Below are 17731 nucleotides of genomic sequence, written 5' to 3'. Positions count from 1 at the left end.
AATGCTTTTTTATGTTAACCTGTTTGTTTTTCTCCAGCACTAACCTGCCCATCAAACAGCCATTATGAACTCTGTGGAACCTCTTGTCCTTCTGCTTGCCCCAGCCTTTCTTTCCCCTTCACCTGTGATACTGTGTGCCAGGAGGGCTGTCAGTGTAACAGTGGTTTTATCCTCAATGGTGACCAGTGCGTTCCACCAACATCTTGTGGATGCTATCATCAAGGACGCTATCACCAAGGTGGTGAGCAGTTCTGGGATGGTGAAGAATGTCAGAGCTTGTGTACCTGTAACGGCACTACAGGGAACGTCCACTGTACTCCCAACTCCTGTGGGCCCCAGGAGTCCTGCCGTGTGGTGGAGGGCGAGTTTGGCTGCCATCCCAACCTTCATGGCACCTGCTCTGCCTCTGGAGACCCTCACTACATCACCTTTGATCGTAAGGCCTATGACTTCCAAGGAACCTGCCGCTATGTTCTGGTGACCCTCTGTAATGCCACTGATGAGCTCAATCAGTTTTCCGTGGAAGCTAAGAATGAGGCATTGAATGGGCTTCCACTTTCAATAGTAGCTGAAGTTTTTGTGAATGTCTGGGGCTACGACGTGCATATGTCAAGGGACAGAAGAGGTTTGGTACAAGTAAGTAGTTAGTGATAGTTCTCATTCGATGATTGTTATGAACAATTTCAGGTGTATGAAGTAAATGGCAGCTACATATATTTTAGGGATATTTTTACTGCTGTGAATGAAAAAAATAACAATTAAAAAGTAGAAAAACTACCCACTGATTTTCTTTGCATATCTCTTCTAGGTGAATGGAGTAACTAGAAATTTACCTATTGTCTTGAATGAAGGTAATGTGTCTATCTATGCAACAGGATCTCGTATACTTGTCAGCACTAATTTTGGCTTGAGTGTTACCTATAATGGATATAGTGCAGTGTTTATCTCCGTACCACCAAATTACAGGTACAATTCCCACCCATCAAAGCTGAAGTAATTTTTGTTTGACATGCTTTAAAAAACAGGATAATCCCAGCTATATAAATAATTTATTTACTAATAATTTATCCTTATGAAACTAACACAAGGACTATTGCTAACTGTTGTCATCAACAGAGAAAAAATATGTGGACTTTGTGGAAATTTCAATGGAAATCCAAATGATGACTTTCACACACCATCTGGAACGATAGTCACATCTCCAGATGAGTTTGGGAGAGCCTGGAAGGTGCCAGGCAACTACACGTGCAATGATGGCTGTGGCTCCTCCTGTCCACAGTGTGCCAATGAACAGCCTGCTAGAGATCAGTGTGAGGTGATACAGGCAGCTGATGGGCCCTTCAGTTTCTGCCACGAAGAGGTGGACCCGGCGCCATATTTCAACGACTGCGTGTTTGATGTATGTTTGTCAGGAAATCAAGGCCACGATCTCTTGTGCAGTGCCATTGAATCATATGTCAGTGCCTGTCAGTCTGCTAATGTTCGAATCTATCCTTGGAGAGAGAACACCACCTGCAGTGAGTCAACATGTCATTATATTTTATTTATATCTAAATGTACAAGAAATTTGCTAACCACTTCAGAAATAAAAAGTCCAACAATTTTACAATACTCACTGTATCCACACTGTATTACATTAAAAGTGGTATGTCTGACTAGTGCCATTTGTCACGTTTCTCACTTATTAAGCACTGGACTGTCCAGCCAACAGCCATTATGAGCTGTGCGGTACTGACTGTGGCCACACCTGTTCCAGTCACATTGATGAAACCTGTGAGCAGTTCTGCTCTGAGGGATGTTTCTGTGATGAAGGCTTCATCAAGAGTGGGACCAGGTGTGTCCCAGTGGAAAGCTGTGGCTGCCAGTATGACGGATTCTACTATGATGTAAGACATATTAAAGTCAATAGTAAATACTCTTTGAAGTAATTCCCTTCAAATCAGCAGAATCAGCAGACTTGCCCTTCTTACATTTAGAAAGCTTCGTGAAGTGTTTTGGACTGTGACAAAGCTTAAAATTCAGAAATATATATTAAAGAAACAACAGAGTCTATTATAGCTCAGTAATAATGTGGTAATATTGAGGTAACAAGGTAGAAACAGGAAGATAAAAACAAGATATATAGCAAATAATTGCCACTTCATTTCCAGAGTAATAACCAAGTGATCTAGTGAGTACTATTACATTTAAATCTATGTAATAACAGACCATAAATTATAAGTGATAATATGGATACAAATGTATGTACATGAGCTTAAAAAACCCAATTAGTAATAGTATAGTCACATTTACTAACAATTAAACACATTTTTATATATACTAACCTCATAATAATAGGGTAACAAGATACTAATATGATTTTAAGTTTTAATGTTTTGGGATACCATTACCATATTGCCATAATGCTGGAATGAATCCTGCCTCATTCACCAACATTCTTTTTTGTTTGACAACAGTATCACCGTAAATATTATGTTTAAATCTGATATCTTACCTGGAATCAATGTTGGTTTCTGTTCAATAACCAAGAAACAAGGCTACAAAATGCAAACTGACATTACCTGGAAACATGTGGTAGTTTAGGTCTAATAACCAGGAATCAGGGCTGCAACATGGAAAAAATGTTAGTTCCATGTTAATAACCGAATAAAATCCAAACCAAATGAAAAATTTCAGGAAGCATGATGAATACCTGGAAATGTGGTAGTTTCTATGAAATAGCAAATAATAGGGGTTGCAAAATGCAAAACTACAGTTTATAGTTTCATATAACTGAAATCTTAGGATCACAAAAAAAGGTCTTCATTTGCTATCATATATTCAGCATAGCTATTATGACTGTTTTATATTACACCACTAAAAAGAAAATAATTAATATGTAGCTATACAAGCAGAATGATGCTCTAACTCTTTAAACTACAGAATTTTGGGGGGGAAAAAATCTGTCCCTAAATAAATGAATGCATTAAAACAATCAGTTGAAGATTATACAGCTACATCAGAACAGAACAATTTCTTGAAATTGTGGCATTTAGCATCTGTCCTTTCTGTGGGAGAAAGATCAACAGATATGAGTAGTTGCTCTGTCACAATATTTAGTACATTAATAGTTGCAGTTTGCAGTGATCTAGCAATTACTGCACTAAATCACCTACAATTAATGAAAACAAAATCCTTCAAAATGGTATTTTAAGAACTGTATTTGTTGTATCAATTTGGCTATGATTTGGTGTGGTGTGGTTCACAGGCTGGCGAGTCCTTCTGGACAGATGGTTGCTCCCAGAGATGTGAATGTCACGCTCCAAATGACCTGCGATGTTCTGCCTCGTCGTGCACTCCTGAACAGCAGTGCTCCATCAGAGACGGCCAGCTGGGCTGTTACAATGCTACCACCTGCACAGTATCTTTCAAAGGTATCGTGTACATTTTCCCTGCTATGCAGATGATCTCCAGCTCTGTCAATGAAACCATGAGACTAAACTGTAGGAATGTCTTAAAGACATAAAGACATGGATGATCTTTAATTTTCTGCTTCAAATTCAGATAAAGATAAGATTATTGTACTCAGCTATAAAACTCTTACAAACATGATGTCTAACCAGATGCACACTCGGACTGGGATTACCGTGGCCTCCAGTAACACTAAGAGAAATGTTTGCATTGTTTTTGACCAGGTTGTGTCCTTCAGTGCTCATATTAAACAAATAATTAGAATGGCTTTCTTGCATTTTAATTAGAAAAATCCTATTTGAGAGTGACGCCAAAAAATTAGTTCATGCATTCATTACTTAACCCTTTAAAGCCGGTCGGAGCGGGCACGCTCTGTGTTGCATAACTATCTTTAAATCCTGGTAGCATTGCAACCACATAAGCTAGCACAATAATTTTTTTTGCATATGAAACCGGAGGAGTTGTACTTACATCTTATGCCACCAGCTTGTCCTAAGTCACAGTTTCCTTCCACATATAGCTTTGCAAAAACTGCATAAAAAGCACTTGCAGCAACAAAAACATAATATTCCAGAAACACGCTTTGCTGATTCGATCAGCTGTTTGTAACACTTCCTACATCCATCAGCGTGAACTATCGCATGTCCGCCATGTCCTGCCCAAAACCGGAAGTGATGTCATTTTCCGGAAATGTAGTTTTTTACCATCAGGGCCTTATGAGCCTATACTGGTGTTTTTAAAAGTTATGTTTGACTCTATGACTTTCTGTGTCGTTTCTGGGATGCTTAGGACTCATATTGCACTGCTGGAAATAGTTTATTTTGATGCATATGCTGTTTTTTTTGCAAATTTGCACTATAATATTTATTTTCGTTTTTCCTGCAGTATATAAAAATTGGTGTATTTCAAAAATAAAACTATAAAGACACTCAAAATAAATTTCCTGTGGTGGGAAACTATTTTGTGCAACTTTTTTGTATTTAAAGTTTTGAGGGATAAGCCTCTTAAATTTCTCTAACTAGAAATATATGTTAAAAAAACAAAAACGATTTATTTTTTGTAGTTTATTGCACTTTTTTGCAATTTATGTAATTACTATGCACTTAATGCAGACATATTATTAAAATTTGGGCTATAATGGTTGTATTGATGTATATCAAATTGAAATGCTCCCAAAAATGGCACTACAGCATGTAAAAATATAAAGTAAGCTCTGGCAGACTTGGTTCTATGGTAGGTCTTAAAGGGTTAAAGTCTGGCCTACTGTGATTCGTTATTATCCAACACGTTCTCACTCTCAAAGTGTAACATTTTATGCTAGGTGACAAATTGTCAACATATTATGTTTTTGGACACCCAACACGTTCCTAAATGACGAGATCGGAAAAATGAGGGAATATGAGAACCGTTTGGTCTCAATCTACAAATGTTTGCTCTTTTTCTCAACATCGCTTGGGAAAACACTATTTCATGCCATTAAAGTACTGGTTAAGATTAGGAATAACGTTATGGTTAGGGTTAGGAATAAGGTTAGGTTTAGGGCTGGAATACAGGGCTGGAACCTCTATTACCGCAGGACCGTCATTCCACTTGATTTCATCCATAACCCGGCGCGTACCATAAGAACGCGGAAGGTCACCTTTCGCGTTCCTCAGGAACGCCATGGGACGTGACAAAACGTCGGGATGTTACGCCTCGGGAGTGAGAACGGTCTGTATTATCAGATTTTCCCAAAAACTCACTGAAAAGCATTGAGTTGATCCAAAATGCTGCAGTACGGACAGGGACTAAAAAGAAAGAACATATTTCTCCTATCCTAGCTTCCCTTCTTTTGCTCCCTGTTAAAGCCAGATTCAAATGTAAAATTATTTTCCTCATATAGGTCTTGAACAATCAGGCCTCATCTTATCTTAATGAAATCATAGTGCCGTATCCTCCCAACAGAGCACATCTCAGACTGCTGTTAGGCATTGTTGGATTGTTGCAGTGGTCTCTCTGTTATTTGAGGGTCTTTAGTTTACAATATAAAGTGCCTTGAGGCAATTCCTGCTGTTATTTGACAGTACATGAAAAAAATGTAAGGTTTGAAAGTTTTTTCCTAAAGCTTTATGAATGTAAATGTCTGGACATTTAACACAAGGCATAAGGGACATTTCCTTTTATTCTTTTTAAGGTGAATTAGTGCAGCTGGGTGCTTCATTCTGGAGTGACAGGACCTGTGCACAGAAGTGCACATGTACCTCAACAGGCTTGCAGTGCCGCAATGAGCCGTGCTCCTTTTCACAGATCTGCAAGCCAGCTTCCTTCCAGTTCTCCTGTCAGACAGTGCCAAGAGGAACCTGCACCATAAGCGGTGATCCCCATTACTACACCTTTGATGACACAGTGTTTCACTTTCAAGGCACTTGCACGTATGTTCTCTCTGAGCAATGTAATAGTGGACGGCCCTACTACAGAGTAGAAGGCAAAAATGAGCACAGAGACAGTACTCAAGTCTCTTGGACACGACTGGTGAAAGTGCATGTCTACAATGACACAATTGAGCTTGTCAAAGGACGCCATGGTCAGGCTAAGGTTGGTCATTTTGATTCTGGATAAATTCTACACTTTATGACCAGATATACTTTTCTCACTTGATATATTTGCTGGTTTTTTTACAGGTTAACGGGAACTTTGCATTCACTCCATTCTCCCTTAGCAATGGCACCGTGCAGGTTTATGAGTCAGGTTTTTCTGTGTTTGTCAGCACTGACTTTGGTTTAGTGGTGTCTTATGACACAATTCATCATGTTCAGATCAGCTTGCCCTACACTTACCAGAATGGTACATGCGGTCTTTGTGGAAACTTCAATGGCATTCGTAGAGATGACTTTCAAACTCGTGACGGTGAGGTTGTGAGCTCTGATGTGGTTTTTGCTAACAGCTGGCAAGCATCTGGGGATGATGAGCCTGGCTGTGGGCCACAGTGCGGAGGTCTGGACTGTGCTGTTTGCACTGTAGAAGAGACAGCATTGTACAGCAACACTGACCACTGTGGTATCCTCAGCAGTAGTTCTGGACCTTTCACGGCTTGCCATCAGCAACTTCCTCCACAGTCCTTTGTGGACAGTTGTGTGTATGATCTGTGTGTAGGAGGAGGGTACCGACCTATTCTCTGTCAAGCCCTAAGTGTGTATGCAAGTCAGTGTCAACAAAGTGGTATTCGGCTACCAAGTTGGAGGACACCTGGCTTTTGTGGTATGTTAATCACTTTTTTTTTTTTTTTGCATTATTTCAAAATATTATTGTATTAAAATTCCACCGATGTAAATATCGATGTTGTTCTCTTATGCCTAGAAATCCCATGTCCAGCCAACAGCCACTTTGAGTCTGAAGGCACAGGATGTCCACCTACCTGTGTTAATCCCAACTCTACCCATAACTGCCCTCTACCTCCCCAGGAAAGCTGCATCTGTGATTCAGGCTACATCCTCAGTGGTGGGGTCTGCGTCCCTCATGCTGAGTGTGGCTGCAGCTTTGAGGGCCGTTACTACCGCTCTGGACAAACTGTAATACTAGACGGAGACTGTGGGAGACGTTGTAGCTGCAGTTATGGCTCCATGACTTGCCACTCTCATGGTTGTGGCCCACTTGAATCATGCAGGGTGGAGGATGGAGAAAGAGGATGCAGACCAAATAGCTATGAAACATGCTGGATCAGAGGCCCAGGGTCATATCAGACATTTGATGGACTGACATACCAATATCCTGGGGCGTGTCGATTGACACTTGCCAAAGTTATGGGACTGTCCAGTCACCCACACTTCATGGTGACAGCAGAAAAAGTGCCAAGAGGCCAGCATGGTTTTGCACGAATTCTGCATTTTGAAGCAGAGGGGATACACGTATCTATTGAGATGGCAAGGAACAGTAAAGTGAAGGTAAGTGAATGGAACACTTACTTAAAATTATGTTCTTCCTTTAATATTTATTTATGTGTACACGGACACAATACTGTTTAAGTCTTGTTAACTGCAAAAAACTGGATGATCCTGCAGGTTAACGGTCAGCTGATCAGGCTACCTTTCAGCACTACATCCAACCGAATCCAGATCTTCCACAGCAGCATTTACAGTGTCATCATTCGCACCTCCTTTGGTGTAACTGTGCAGACAGTCTGGCCTCACTTTGTCCGTGTCACTGCTCCTGGTGTCTACAATGGTTCACTGGGTGGACTCTGTGGTAATTACAATGGTCATCCACATGATGACTTCAATACACCCAACGGTGTCCTGATCAACAGTTCTCAGGACTTTGGAGACAGTTGGCGAGATGGCTCTCTGGCTGCTCACTGCGTGGAAAGCATGAACCAAAATTCTACAACTAATTACAATTCTACTGAGTACTGTGGCATTCTCAGCTCACCAGATGGGCCATTTGTACCCTGTTGGTCTGTGGTTGACCCGAGCCAGCAGGTGGATGTATGTGTGGAGATCATGGGGGGCTCTAACAATCCAGCATCAACTCTGTGTGGTGTCCTACGAGATTATGCACTAATGTGTCAACAGAAGGGTGTTGCCTTAGGACAATGGAGAAATGCAACTGGCTGTGGTAAGCATTCAACTGTTTTTGAATTAATTCTAGCCATGATCTCCAAATGTTTAAAAATGCTTTTTTATGTTAACCTGTTTGTTTTTCTCCAGCACTAACCTGCCCATCAAACAGCCATTATGAACTCTGTGGAACCTCTTGTCCTTCTGCTTGCCCCAGCCTTTCTTTCCCCTTCACCTGTGATACTGTGTGCCAGGAGGGCTGTCAGTGTAACAGTGGTTTTATCCTCAATGGTGACCAGTGCGTTCCACCAACATCTTGTGGATGCTATCATCAAGGACGCTATCACCAAGGTGGTGAGCAGTTCTGGGATGGTGAAGAATGTCAGAGCTTGTGTACCTGTAACGGCACTACAGGGAACGTCCACTGTACTCCCAACTCCTGTGGGCCCCAGGAGTCCTGCCGTGTGGTGGAGGGCGAGTTTGGCTGCCATCCCAACCTTCATGGCACCTGCTCTGCCTCTGGAGACCCTCACTACATCACCTTTGATCGTAAGGCCTATGACTTCCAAGGAACCTGCCGCTATGTTCTGGTGACCCTCTGTAATGCCACTGATGAGCTCAATCAGTTTTCCGTGGAAGCTAAGAATGAGGCATTGAATGGGCTTCCACTTTCAATAGTAGCTGAAGTTTTTGTGAATGTCTGGGGCTACGACGTGCATATGTCAAGGGACAGAAGAGGTTTGGTACAAGTAAGTAGTTAGTGATAGTTCTCATTCGATGATTGTTATGAACAATTTCAGGTGTATGAAGTAAATGGCAGCTACATATATTTTAGGGATATTTTTACTGCTGTGAATGAAAAAAATAACAATTAAAAAGTAGAAAAACTACCCACTGATTTTCTTTGCATATCTCTTCTAGGTGAATGGAGTAACTAGAAATTTACCTATTGTCTTGAATGAAGGTAATGTGTCTATCTATGCAACAGGATCTCGTATACTTGTCAGCACTAATTTTGGCTTGAGTGTTACCTATAATGGATATAGTGCAGTGTTTATCTCCGTACCACCAAATTACAGGTACAATTCCCACCCATCAAAGCTGAAGTAATTTTTGTTTGACATGCTTTAAAAAACAGGATAATCCCAGCTATATAAATAATTTATTTACTAATAATTTATCCTTATGAAACTAACACAAGGACTATTGCTAACTGTTGTCATCAACAGAGAAAAAATATGTGGACTTTGTGGAAATTTCAATGGAAATCCAAATGATGACTTTCACACACCATCTGGAACGATAGTCACATCTCCAGATGAGTTTGGGAGAGCCTGGAAGGTGCCAGGCAACTACACGTGCAATGATGGCTGTGGCTCCTCCTGTCCACAGTGTGCCAATGAACAGCCTGCTAGAGATCAGTGTGAGGTGATACAGGCAGCTGATGGGCCCTTCAGTTTCTGCCACGAAGAGGTGGACCCGGCGCCATATTTCAACGACTGCGTGTTTGATGTATGTTTGTCAGGAAATCAAGGCCACGATCTCTTGTGCAGTGCCATTGAATCATATGTCAGTGCCTGTCAGTCTGCTAATGTTCGAATCTATCCTTGGAGAGAGAACACCACCTGCAGTGAGTCAACATGTCATTATATTTTATTTATATCTAAATGTACAAGAAATTTGCTAACCACTTCAGAAATAAAAAGTCCAACAATTTTACAATACTCACTGTATCCACACTGTATTACATTAAAAGTGGTATGTCTGACTAGTGCCATTTGTCACGTTTCTCACTTATTAAGCACTGGACTGTCCAGCCAACAGCCATTATGAGCTGTGCGGTACTGACTGTGGCCACACCTGTTCCAGTCACATTGATGAAACCTGTGAGCAGTTCTGCTCTGAGGGATGTTTCTGTGATGAAGGCTTCATCAAGAGTGGGACCAGGTGTGTCCCAGTGGAAAGCTGTGGCTGCCAGTATGACGGATTCTACTATGATGTAAGACATATTAAAGTCAATAGTAAATACTCTTTGAAGTAATTCCCTTCAAATCAGCAGAATCAGCAGACTTGCCCTTCTTACATTTAGAAAGCTTCGTGAAGTGTTTTGGACTGTGACAAAGCTTAAAATTCAGAAATATATATTAAAGAAACAACAGAGTCTATTATAGCTCAGTAATAATGTGGTAATATTGAGGTAACAAGGTAGAAACAGGAAGATAAAAACAAGATATATAGCAAATAATTGCCACTTCATTTCCAGAGTAATAACCAAGTGATCTAGTGAGTACTATTACATTTAAATCTATGTAATAACAGACCATAAATTATAAGTGATAATATGGATACAAATGTATGTACATGAGCTTAAAAAACCCAATTAGTAATAGTATAGTCACATTTACTAACAATTAAACACATTTTTATATATACTAACCTCATAATAATAGGGTAACAAGATACTAATATGATTTTAAGTTTTAATGTTTTGGGATACCATTACCATATTGCCATAATGCTGGAATGAATCCTGCCTCATTCACCAACATTCTTTTTTGTTTGACAACAGTATCACCGTAAATATTATGTTTAAATCTGATATCTTACCTGGAATCAATGTTGGTTTCTGTTCAATAACCAAGAAACAAGGCTACAAAATGCAAACTGACATTACCTGGAAACATGTGGTAGTTTAGGTCTAATAACCAGGAATCAGGGCTGCAACATGGAAAAAATGTTAGTTCCATGTTAATAACCGAATAAAATCCAAACCAAATGAAAAATTTCAGGAAGCATGATGAATACCTGGAAATGTGGTAGTTTCTATGAAATAGCAAATAATAGGGGTTGCAAAATGCAAAACTACAGTTTATAGTTTCATATAACTGAAATCTTAGGATCACAAAAAAAGGTCTTCATTTGCTATCATATATTCAGCATAGCTATTATGACTGTTTTATATTACACCACTAAAAAGAAAATAATTAATATGTAGCTATACAAGCAGAATGATGCTCTAACTCTTTAAACTGCAGAATTTTGGGGGGGAAAAAATCTGTCCCTAAATAAATGAATGCATTAAAACAATCAGTTGAAGATTATACAGCTACATCAGAACAGAACAATTTCTTGAAATTGTGGCATTTAGCATCTGTCCTTTCTGTGGGAGAAAGATCAACAGATATGAGTAGTTGCTCTGTCACAATATTTAGTACATTAATAGTTGCAGTTTGCAGTGATCTAGCAATTACTGCACTAAATCACCTACAATTAATGAAAACAAAATCCTTCAAAATGGTATTTTAAGAACTGTATTTGTTGTATCAATTTGGCTATGATTTGGTGTGGTGTGGTTCACAGGCTGGCGAGTCCTTCTGGACAGATGGTTGCTCCCAGAGATGTGAATGTCACGCTCCAAATGACCTGCGATGTTCTGCCTCGTCGTGCACTCCTGAACAGCAGTGCTCCATCAGAGATGGCCAGCTGGGCTGTTACAATGCTACCACCTGCACAGTATCTTTCAAAGGTATCGTGTACATTTTCCCTGCTATGCAGATGATCTCCAGCTCTGTCAATGAAACCATGAGACTAAACTGTAGGAATGTCTTAAAGACATAAAGACATGGATGATCTTTAATTTTCTGCTTCAAATTCAGATAAAGATAAGATTATTGTACTCAGCTATAAAACTCTTACAAACATGATGTCTAACCAGATGCACACTCGGACTGGGATTACCGTGGCCTCCAGTAACACTAAGAGAAATGTTTGCATTGTTTTTGACCAGGTTGTGTCCTTCAGTGCTCATATTAAACAAATAATTAGAATGGCTTTCTTGCATTTTAATTAGAAAAATCCTATTTGAGAGTGACGCCAAAAAATTAGTTCATGCATTCATTACTTAACCCTTTAAAGCCGGTCGGAGCGGGCACGCTCTGTGTTGCATAACTATCTTTAAATCCTGGTAGCATTGCAACCACATAAGCTAGCACAATAATTTTTTTTGCATATGAAACCGGAGGAGTTGTACTTACATCTTATGCCACCAGCTTGTCCTAAGTCACAGTTTCCTTCCACATATAGCTTTGCAAAAACTGCATAAAAAGCACTTGCAGCAACAAAAACATAATATTCCAGAAACACGCTTTGCTGATTCGATCAGCTGTTTGTAACACTTCCTACATCCATCAGCGTGAACTATCGCATGTCCGCCATGTCCTGCCCAAAACCGGAAGTGATGTCATTTTCCGGAAATGTAGTTTTTTACCATCAGGGCCTTATGAGCCTATACTGGTGTTTTTAAAAGTTATGTTTGACTCTATGACTTTCTGTGTCGTTTCTGGGATGCTTAGGACTCATATTGCACTGCTGGAAATAGTTTATTTTGATGCATATGCTGTTTTTTTTGCAAATTTGCACTATAATATTTATTTTCGTTTTTCCTGCAGTATATAAAAATTGGTGTATTTCAAAAATAAAACTATAAAGACACTCAAAATAAATTTCCTGTGGTGGGAAACTATTTTGTGCAACTTTTTTGTATTTAAAGTTTTGAGGGATAAGCCTCTTAAATTTCTCTAACTAGAAATATATGTTAAAAAAACAAAAACGATTTATTTTTTGTAGTTTATTGCACTTTTTTGCAATTTATGTAATTACTGTGCACTTAATGCAGACATATTATTAAAATTTGGGCTATAATGGTTGTATTGATGTATATCAAATTGAAATGCTCCCAAAAATGGCACTACAGCATGTAAAAATATAAAGTAAGCTCTGGCAGACTTGGTTCTATGGTAGGTCTTAAAGGGTTAAAGTCTGGCCTACTGTGATTCGTTATTATCCAACACGTTCTCACTCTCAAAGTGTAACATTTTATGCTAGGTGACAAATTGTCAACATATTATGTTTTTGGACACCCAACACGTTCCTAAATGACGAGATCGGAAAAATGAGGGAATATGAGAACCGTTTGGTCTCAATCTACAAATGTTTGCTCTTTTTCTCAACATCGCTTGGGAAAACACTATTTCATGCCATTAAAGTACTGGTTAAGATTAGGAATAACGTTATGGTTAGGGTTAGGAATAAGGTTAGGTTTAGGGCTGGAATACAGGGCTGGAACCTCTATTACCGCAGGACCGTCATTCCACTTGATTTCATCCATAACCCGGCGCGTACCATAAGAACGCGGAAGGTCACCTTTCGCGTTCCTCAGGAACGCCATGGGACGTGACAAAACGTCGGGATGTTACGCCTCGGGAGTGAGAACGGTCTGTATTATCAGATTTTCCCAAAAACTCACTGAAAAGCATTGAGTTGATCCAAAATGCTGCAGTACGGACAGGGACTAAAAAGAAAGAACATATTTCTCCTATCCTAGCTTCCCTTCTTTTGCTCCCTGTTAAAGCCAGATTCAAATGTAAAATTATTTTCCTCATATAGGTCTTGAACAATCAGGCCTCATCTTATCTTAATGAAATCATAGTGCCGTATCCTCCCAACAGAGCACATCTCAGACTGCTGTTAGGCATTGTTGGATTGTTGCAGTGGTCTCTCTGTTATTTGAGGGTCTTTAGTTTACAATATAAAGTGCCTTGAGGCAATTCCTGCTGTTATTTGACAGTACATGAAAAAAATGTAAGGTTTGAAAGTTTTTTCCTAAAGCTTTATGAATGTAAATGTCTGGACATTTAACACAAGGCATAAGGGACATTTCCTTTTATTCTTTTTAAGGTGAATTAGTGCAGCTGGGTGCTTCATTCTGGAGTGACAGGACCTGTGCACAGAAGTGCACATGTACCTCAACAGGCTTGCAGTGCCGCAATGAGCCGTGCTCCTTTTCACAGATCTGCAAGCCAGCTTCCTTCCAGTTCTCCTGTCAGACAGTGCCAAGAGGAACCTGCACCATAAGCGGTGATCCCCATTACTACACCTTTGATGACACAGTGTTTCACTTTCAAGGCACTTGCACGTATGTTCTCTCTGAGCAATGTAATAGTGGACGGCCCTACTACAGAGTAGAAGGCAAAAATGAGCACAGAGACAGTACTCAAGTCTCTTGGACACGACTGGTGAAAGTGCATGTCTACAATGACACAATTGAGCTTGTCAAAGGACGCCATGGTCAGGCTAAGGTTGGTCATTTTGATTCTGGATAAATTCTACACTTTATGACCAGATATACTTTTCTCACTTGATATATTTGCTGGTTTTTTTACAGGTTAACGGGAACTTTGCATTCACTCCATTCTCCCTTAGCAATGGCACCGTGCAGGTTTATGAGTCAGGTTTTTCTGTGTTTGTCAGCACTGACTTTGGTTTAGTGGTGTCTTATGACACAATTCATCATGTTCAGATCAGCTTGCCCTACACTTACCAGAATGGTACATGCGGTCTTTGTGGAAACTTCAATGGCATTCGTAGAGATGACTTTCAAACTCGTGACGGTGAGGTTGTGAGCTCTGATGTGGTTTTTGCTAACAGCTGGCAAGCATCTGGGGATGATGAGCCTGGCTGTGGGCCACAGTGCGGAGGTCTGGACTGTGCTGTTTGCACTGTAGAAGAGACAGCATTGTACAGCAACACTGACCACTGTGGTATCCTCAGCAGTAGTTCTGGACCTTTCACGGCTTGCCATCAGCAACTTCCTCCACAGTCCTTTGTGGACAGTTGTGTGTATGATCTGTGTGTAGGAGGAGGGTACCGACCTATTCTCTGTCAAGCCCTAAGTGTGTATGCAAGTCAGTGTCAACAAAGTGGTATTCGGCTACCAAGTTGGAGGACACCTGGCTTTTGTGGTATGTTAATCACTTTTTTTTTTTTTTGCATTATTTCAAAATATTATTGTATTAAAATTCCACCGATGTAAATATCGATGTTGTTCTCTTATGCCTAGAAATCCCATGTCCAGCCAACAGCCACTTTGAGTCTGAAGGCACAGGATGTCCACCTACCTGTGTTAATCCCAACTCTACCCATAACTGCCCTCTACCTCCCCAGGAAAGCTGCATCTGTGATTCAGGCTACATCCTCAGTGGTGGGGTCTGCGTCCCTCATGCTGAGTGTGGCTGCAGCTTTGAGGGCCGTTACTACCGCTCTGGACAAACTGTAATACTAGACGGAGACTGTGGGAGACGTTGTAGCTGCAGTTATGGCTCCATGACTTGCCACTCTCATGGTTGTGGCCCACTTGAATCATGCAGGGTGGAGGATGGAGAAAGAGGATGCAGACCAAATAGCTATGAAACATGCTGGATCAGAGGCCCAGGGTCATATCAGACATTTGATGGACTGACATACCAATATCCTGGGGCGTGTCGATTGACACTTGCCAAAGTTATGGGACTGTCCAGTCACCCACACTTCATGGTGACAGCAGAAAAAGTGCCAAGAGGCCAGCATGGTTTTGCACGAATTCTGCATTTTGAAGCAGAGGGGATACACGTATCTATTGAGATGGCAAGGAACAGTAAAGTGAAGGTAAGTGAATGGAACACTTACTTAAAATTATGTTCTTCCTTTAATATTTATTTATGTGTACACGGACACAATACTGTTTAAGTCTTGTTAACTGCAAAAAACTGGATGATCCTGCAGGTTAACGGTCAGCTGATCAGGCTACCTTTCAGCACTACATCCAACCGAATCCAGATCTTCCACAGCAGCATTTACAGTGTCATCATTCGCACCTCCTTTGGTGTAACTGTGCAGACAGTCTGGCCTCACTTTGTCCGTGTCACTGCTCCTGGTGTCTACAATGGTTCACTGGGTGGACTCTGTGGTAATTACAATGGTCATCCACATGATGACTTCAATACACCCAACGGTGTCCTGATTAATAGTTCTCAGGACTTTGGAGACAGTTGGCGAGATGGCTCTCTGGCTGCTCACTGCGTGGAAAGCATGAACCAAAATTCTACAACTAATTACAATTCTACTGAGTACTGTGGCATTCTCAGCTCACCAGATGGGCCATTTGTACCCTGTTGGTCTGTGGTTGACCCGAGCCAGCAGGTGGATGTATGTGTGGAGATCATGGGGGGCTCTAACAATCCAGCATCAACTCTGTGTGGTGTCCTACGAGATTATGCACTAATGTGTCAACAGAAGGGTGTTGCCTTAGGACAATGGAGAAATGCAACTGGCTGTGGTAAGCATTCAACTGTTTTTGAATTAATTCTAGCCATGATCTCCAAATGTTTAAAAATGCTTTTTTATGTTAACCTGTTTGTTTTTCTCCAGCACTAACCTGCCCATCAAACAGCCATTATGAACTCTGTGGAACCTCTTGTCCTTCTGCTTGCCCCAGCCTTTCTTTCCCCTTCACCTGTGATACTGTGTGCCAGGAGGGCTGTCAGTGTAACAGTGGTTTTATCCTCAATGGTGACCAGTGCGTTCCACCAACATCTTGTGGATGCTATCATCAAGGACGCTATCACCAAGGTGGTGAGCAGTTCTGGGATGGTGAAGAATGTCAGAGCTTGTGTACCTGTAACGGCACTACAGGGAACGTCCACTGTACTCCCAACTCCTGTGGGCCCCAGGAGTCCTGCCGTGTGGTGGAGGGCGAGTTTGGCTGCCATCCCAACCTTCATGGCACCTGCTCTGCCTCTGGAGACCCTCACTACATCACCTTTGATCGTAAGGCCTATGACTTCCAAGGAACCTGCCGCTATGTTCTGGTGACCCTCTGTAATGCCACTGATGAGCTCAATCAGTTTTCCGTGGAAGCTAAGAATGAGGCATTGAATGGGCTTCCACTTTCAATAGTAGCTGAAGTTTTTGTGAATGTCTGGGGCTACGACGTGCATATGTCAAGGGACAGAAGAGGTTTGGTACAAGTAAGTAGTTAGTGATAGTTCTCATTCGATGATTGTTATGAACAATTTCAGGTGTATGAAGTAAATGGCAGCTACATATATTTTAGGGATATTTTTACTGCTGTGAATGAAAAAAATAACAATTAAAAAGTAGAAAAACTACCCACTGATTTTCTTTGCATATCTCTTCTAGGTGAATGGAGTAACTAGAAATTTACCTATTGTCTTGAATGAAGGTAATGTGTCTATCTATGCAACAGGATCTCGTATACTTGTCAGCACTAATTTTGGCTTGAGTGTTACCTATAATGGATATAGTGCAGTGTTTATCTCCGTACCACCAAATTACAGGTACAATTCCCACCCATCAAAGCTGAAGTAATTTTTGTTTGACATGCTTTAAAAAACAGGATAATCCCAGCTATATAAATAATTTATTTACTAATAATTTATCCTTATGAAACTAACACAAGGACTATTGCTAACTGTTGTCATCAACAGAGAAAAAATATGTGGACTTTGTGGAAATTTCAATGGAAATCCAAATGATGACTTTCACACACCATCTGGAACGATAGTCACATCTCCAGATGAGTTTGGGAGAGCCTGGAAGGTGCCAGGCAACTACACGTGCAATGATGGCTGTGGCTCCTCCTGTCCACAGTGTGCCAATGAACAGCCTGCTAGAGATCAGTGTGAGGTGATACAGGCAGCTGATGGGCCCTTCAGTTTCTGCCACGAGGAGGTGGACCCGGCGCCATATTTCAACGACTGCGTGTTTGATGTATGTTTGTCAGGAAATCAAGGCCACGATCTCTTGTGCAGTGCCATTGAATCATATGTCAGTGCCTGTCAGTCTGCTAATGTTCGAATCTATCCTTGGAGAGAGAACACCACCTGCAGTGAGTCAACATGTCATTATATTTT

The 17731-nt window shown here is 40.9% G+C and overlaps 1 protein-coding gene across 1 annotated transcript in view; it reads left to right on the top strand.

Annotated features, from left to right (window-relative positions):
* LOC309713168 (IgGFc-binding protein-like) overlaps positions 1–17731 on the top strand; it is a gene marked incomplete at its 5' end in the record, with an annotated part of 57791 nt that overhangs the window by 32787 nt on the left and 7273 nt on the right. The window contains 18 exons of the mRNA XM_082544569.1: positions 38–636; positions 1280–1517; positions 1690–1886; positions 3248–3413; positions 5624–6024; positions 6111–6687; positions 6787–7370; positions 7488–8040; positions 8133–8731; positions 9375–9612; positions 9785–9981; positions 11343–11495; positions 13832–14119; positions 14206–14725; positions 14881–15464; positions 15582–16134; positions 16227–16825; positions 17469–17706. Coding sequence (XP_082400695.1) covers positions 38–636; positions 1280–1517; positions 1690–1886; positions 3248–3413; positions 5624–6024; positions 6111–6687; positions 6787–7370; positions 7488–8040; positions 8133–8731; positions 9375–9612; positions 9785–9981; positions 11343–11495; positions 13832–14119; positions 14206–14725; positions 14881–15464; positions 15582–16134; positions 16227–16825; positions 17469–17706 — 7284 coding nt within the window. The remainder of the gene's footprint in view (positions 1–37; positions 637–1279; positions 1518–1689; positions 1887–3247; positions 3414–5623; positions 6025–6110; positions 6688–6786; positions 7371–7487; positions 8041–8132; positions 8732–9374; positions 9613–9784; positions 9982–11342; positions 11496–13831; positions 14120–14205; positions 14726–14880; positions 15465–15581; positions 16135–16226; positions 16826–17468; positions 17707–17731) is intronic.

The sequence above is a fragment of the Aulonocara stuartgranti genome (genome assembly GCF_965226115.1).
Source record: "Aulonocara stuartgranti genome assembly, chromosome: 8".
Taxonomy (NCBI): domain Eukaryota; kingdom Metazoa; phylum Chordata; class Actinopteri; order Cichliformes; family Cichlidae; genus Aulonocara; species Aulonocara stuartgranti.
This window is presented reverse-complemented; position numbering and strand designations above follow the sequence as displayed.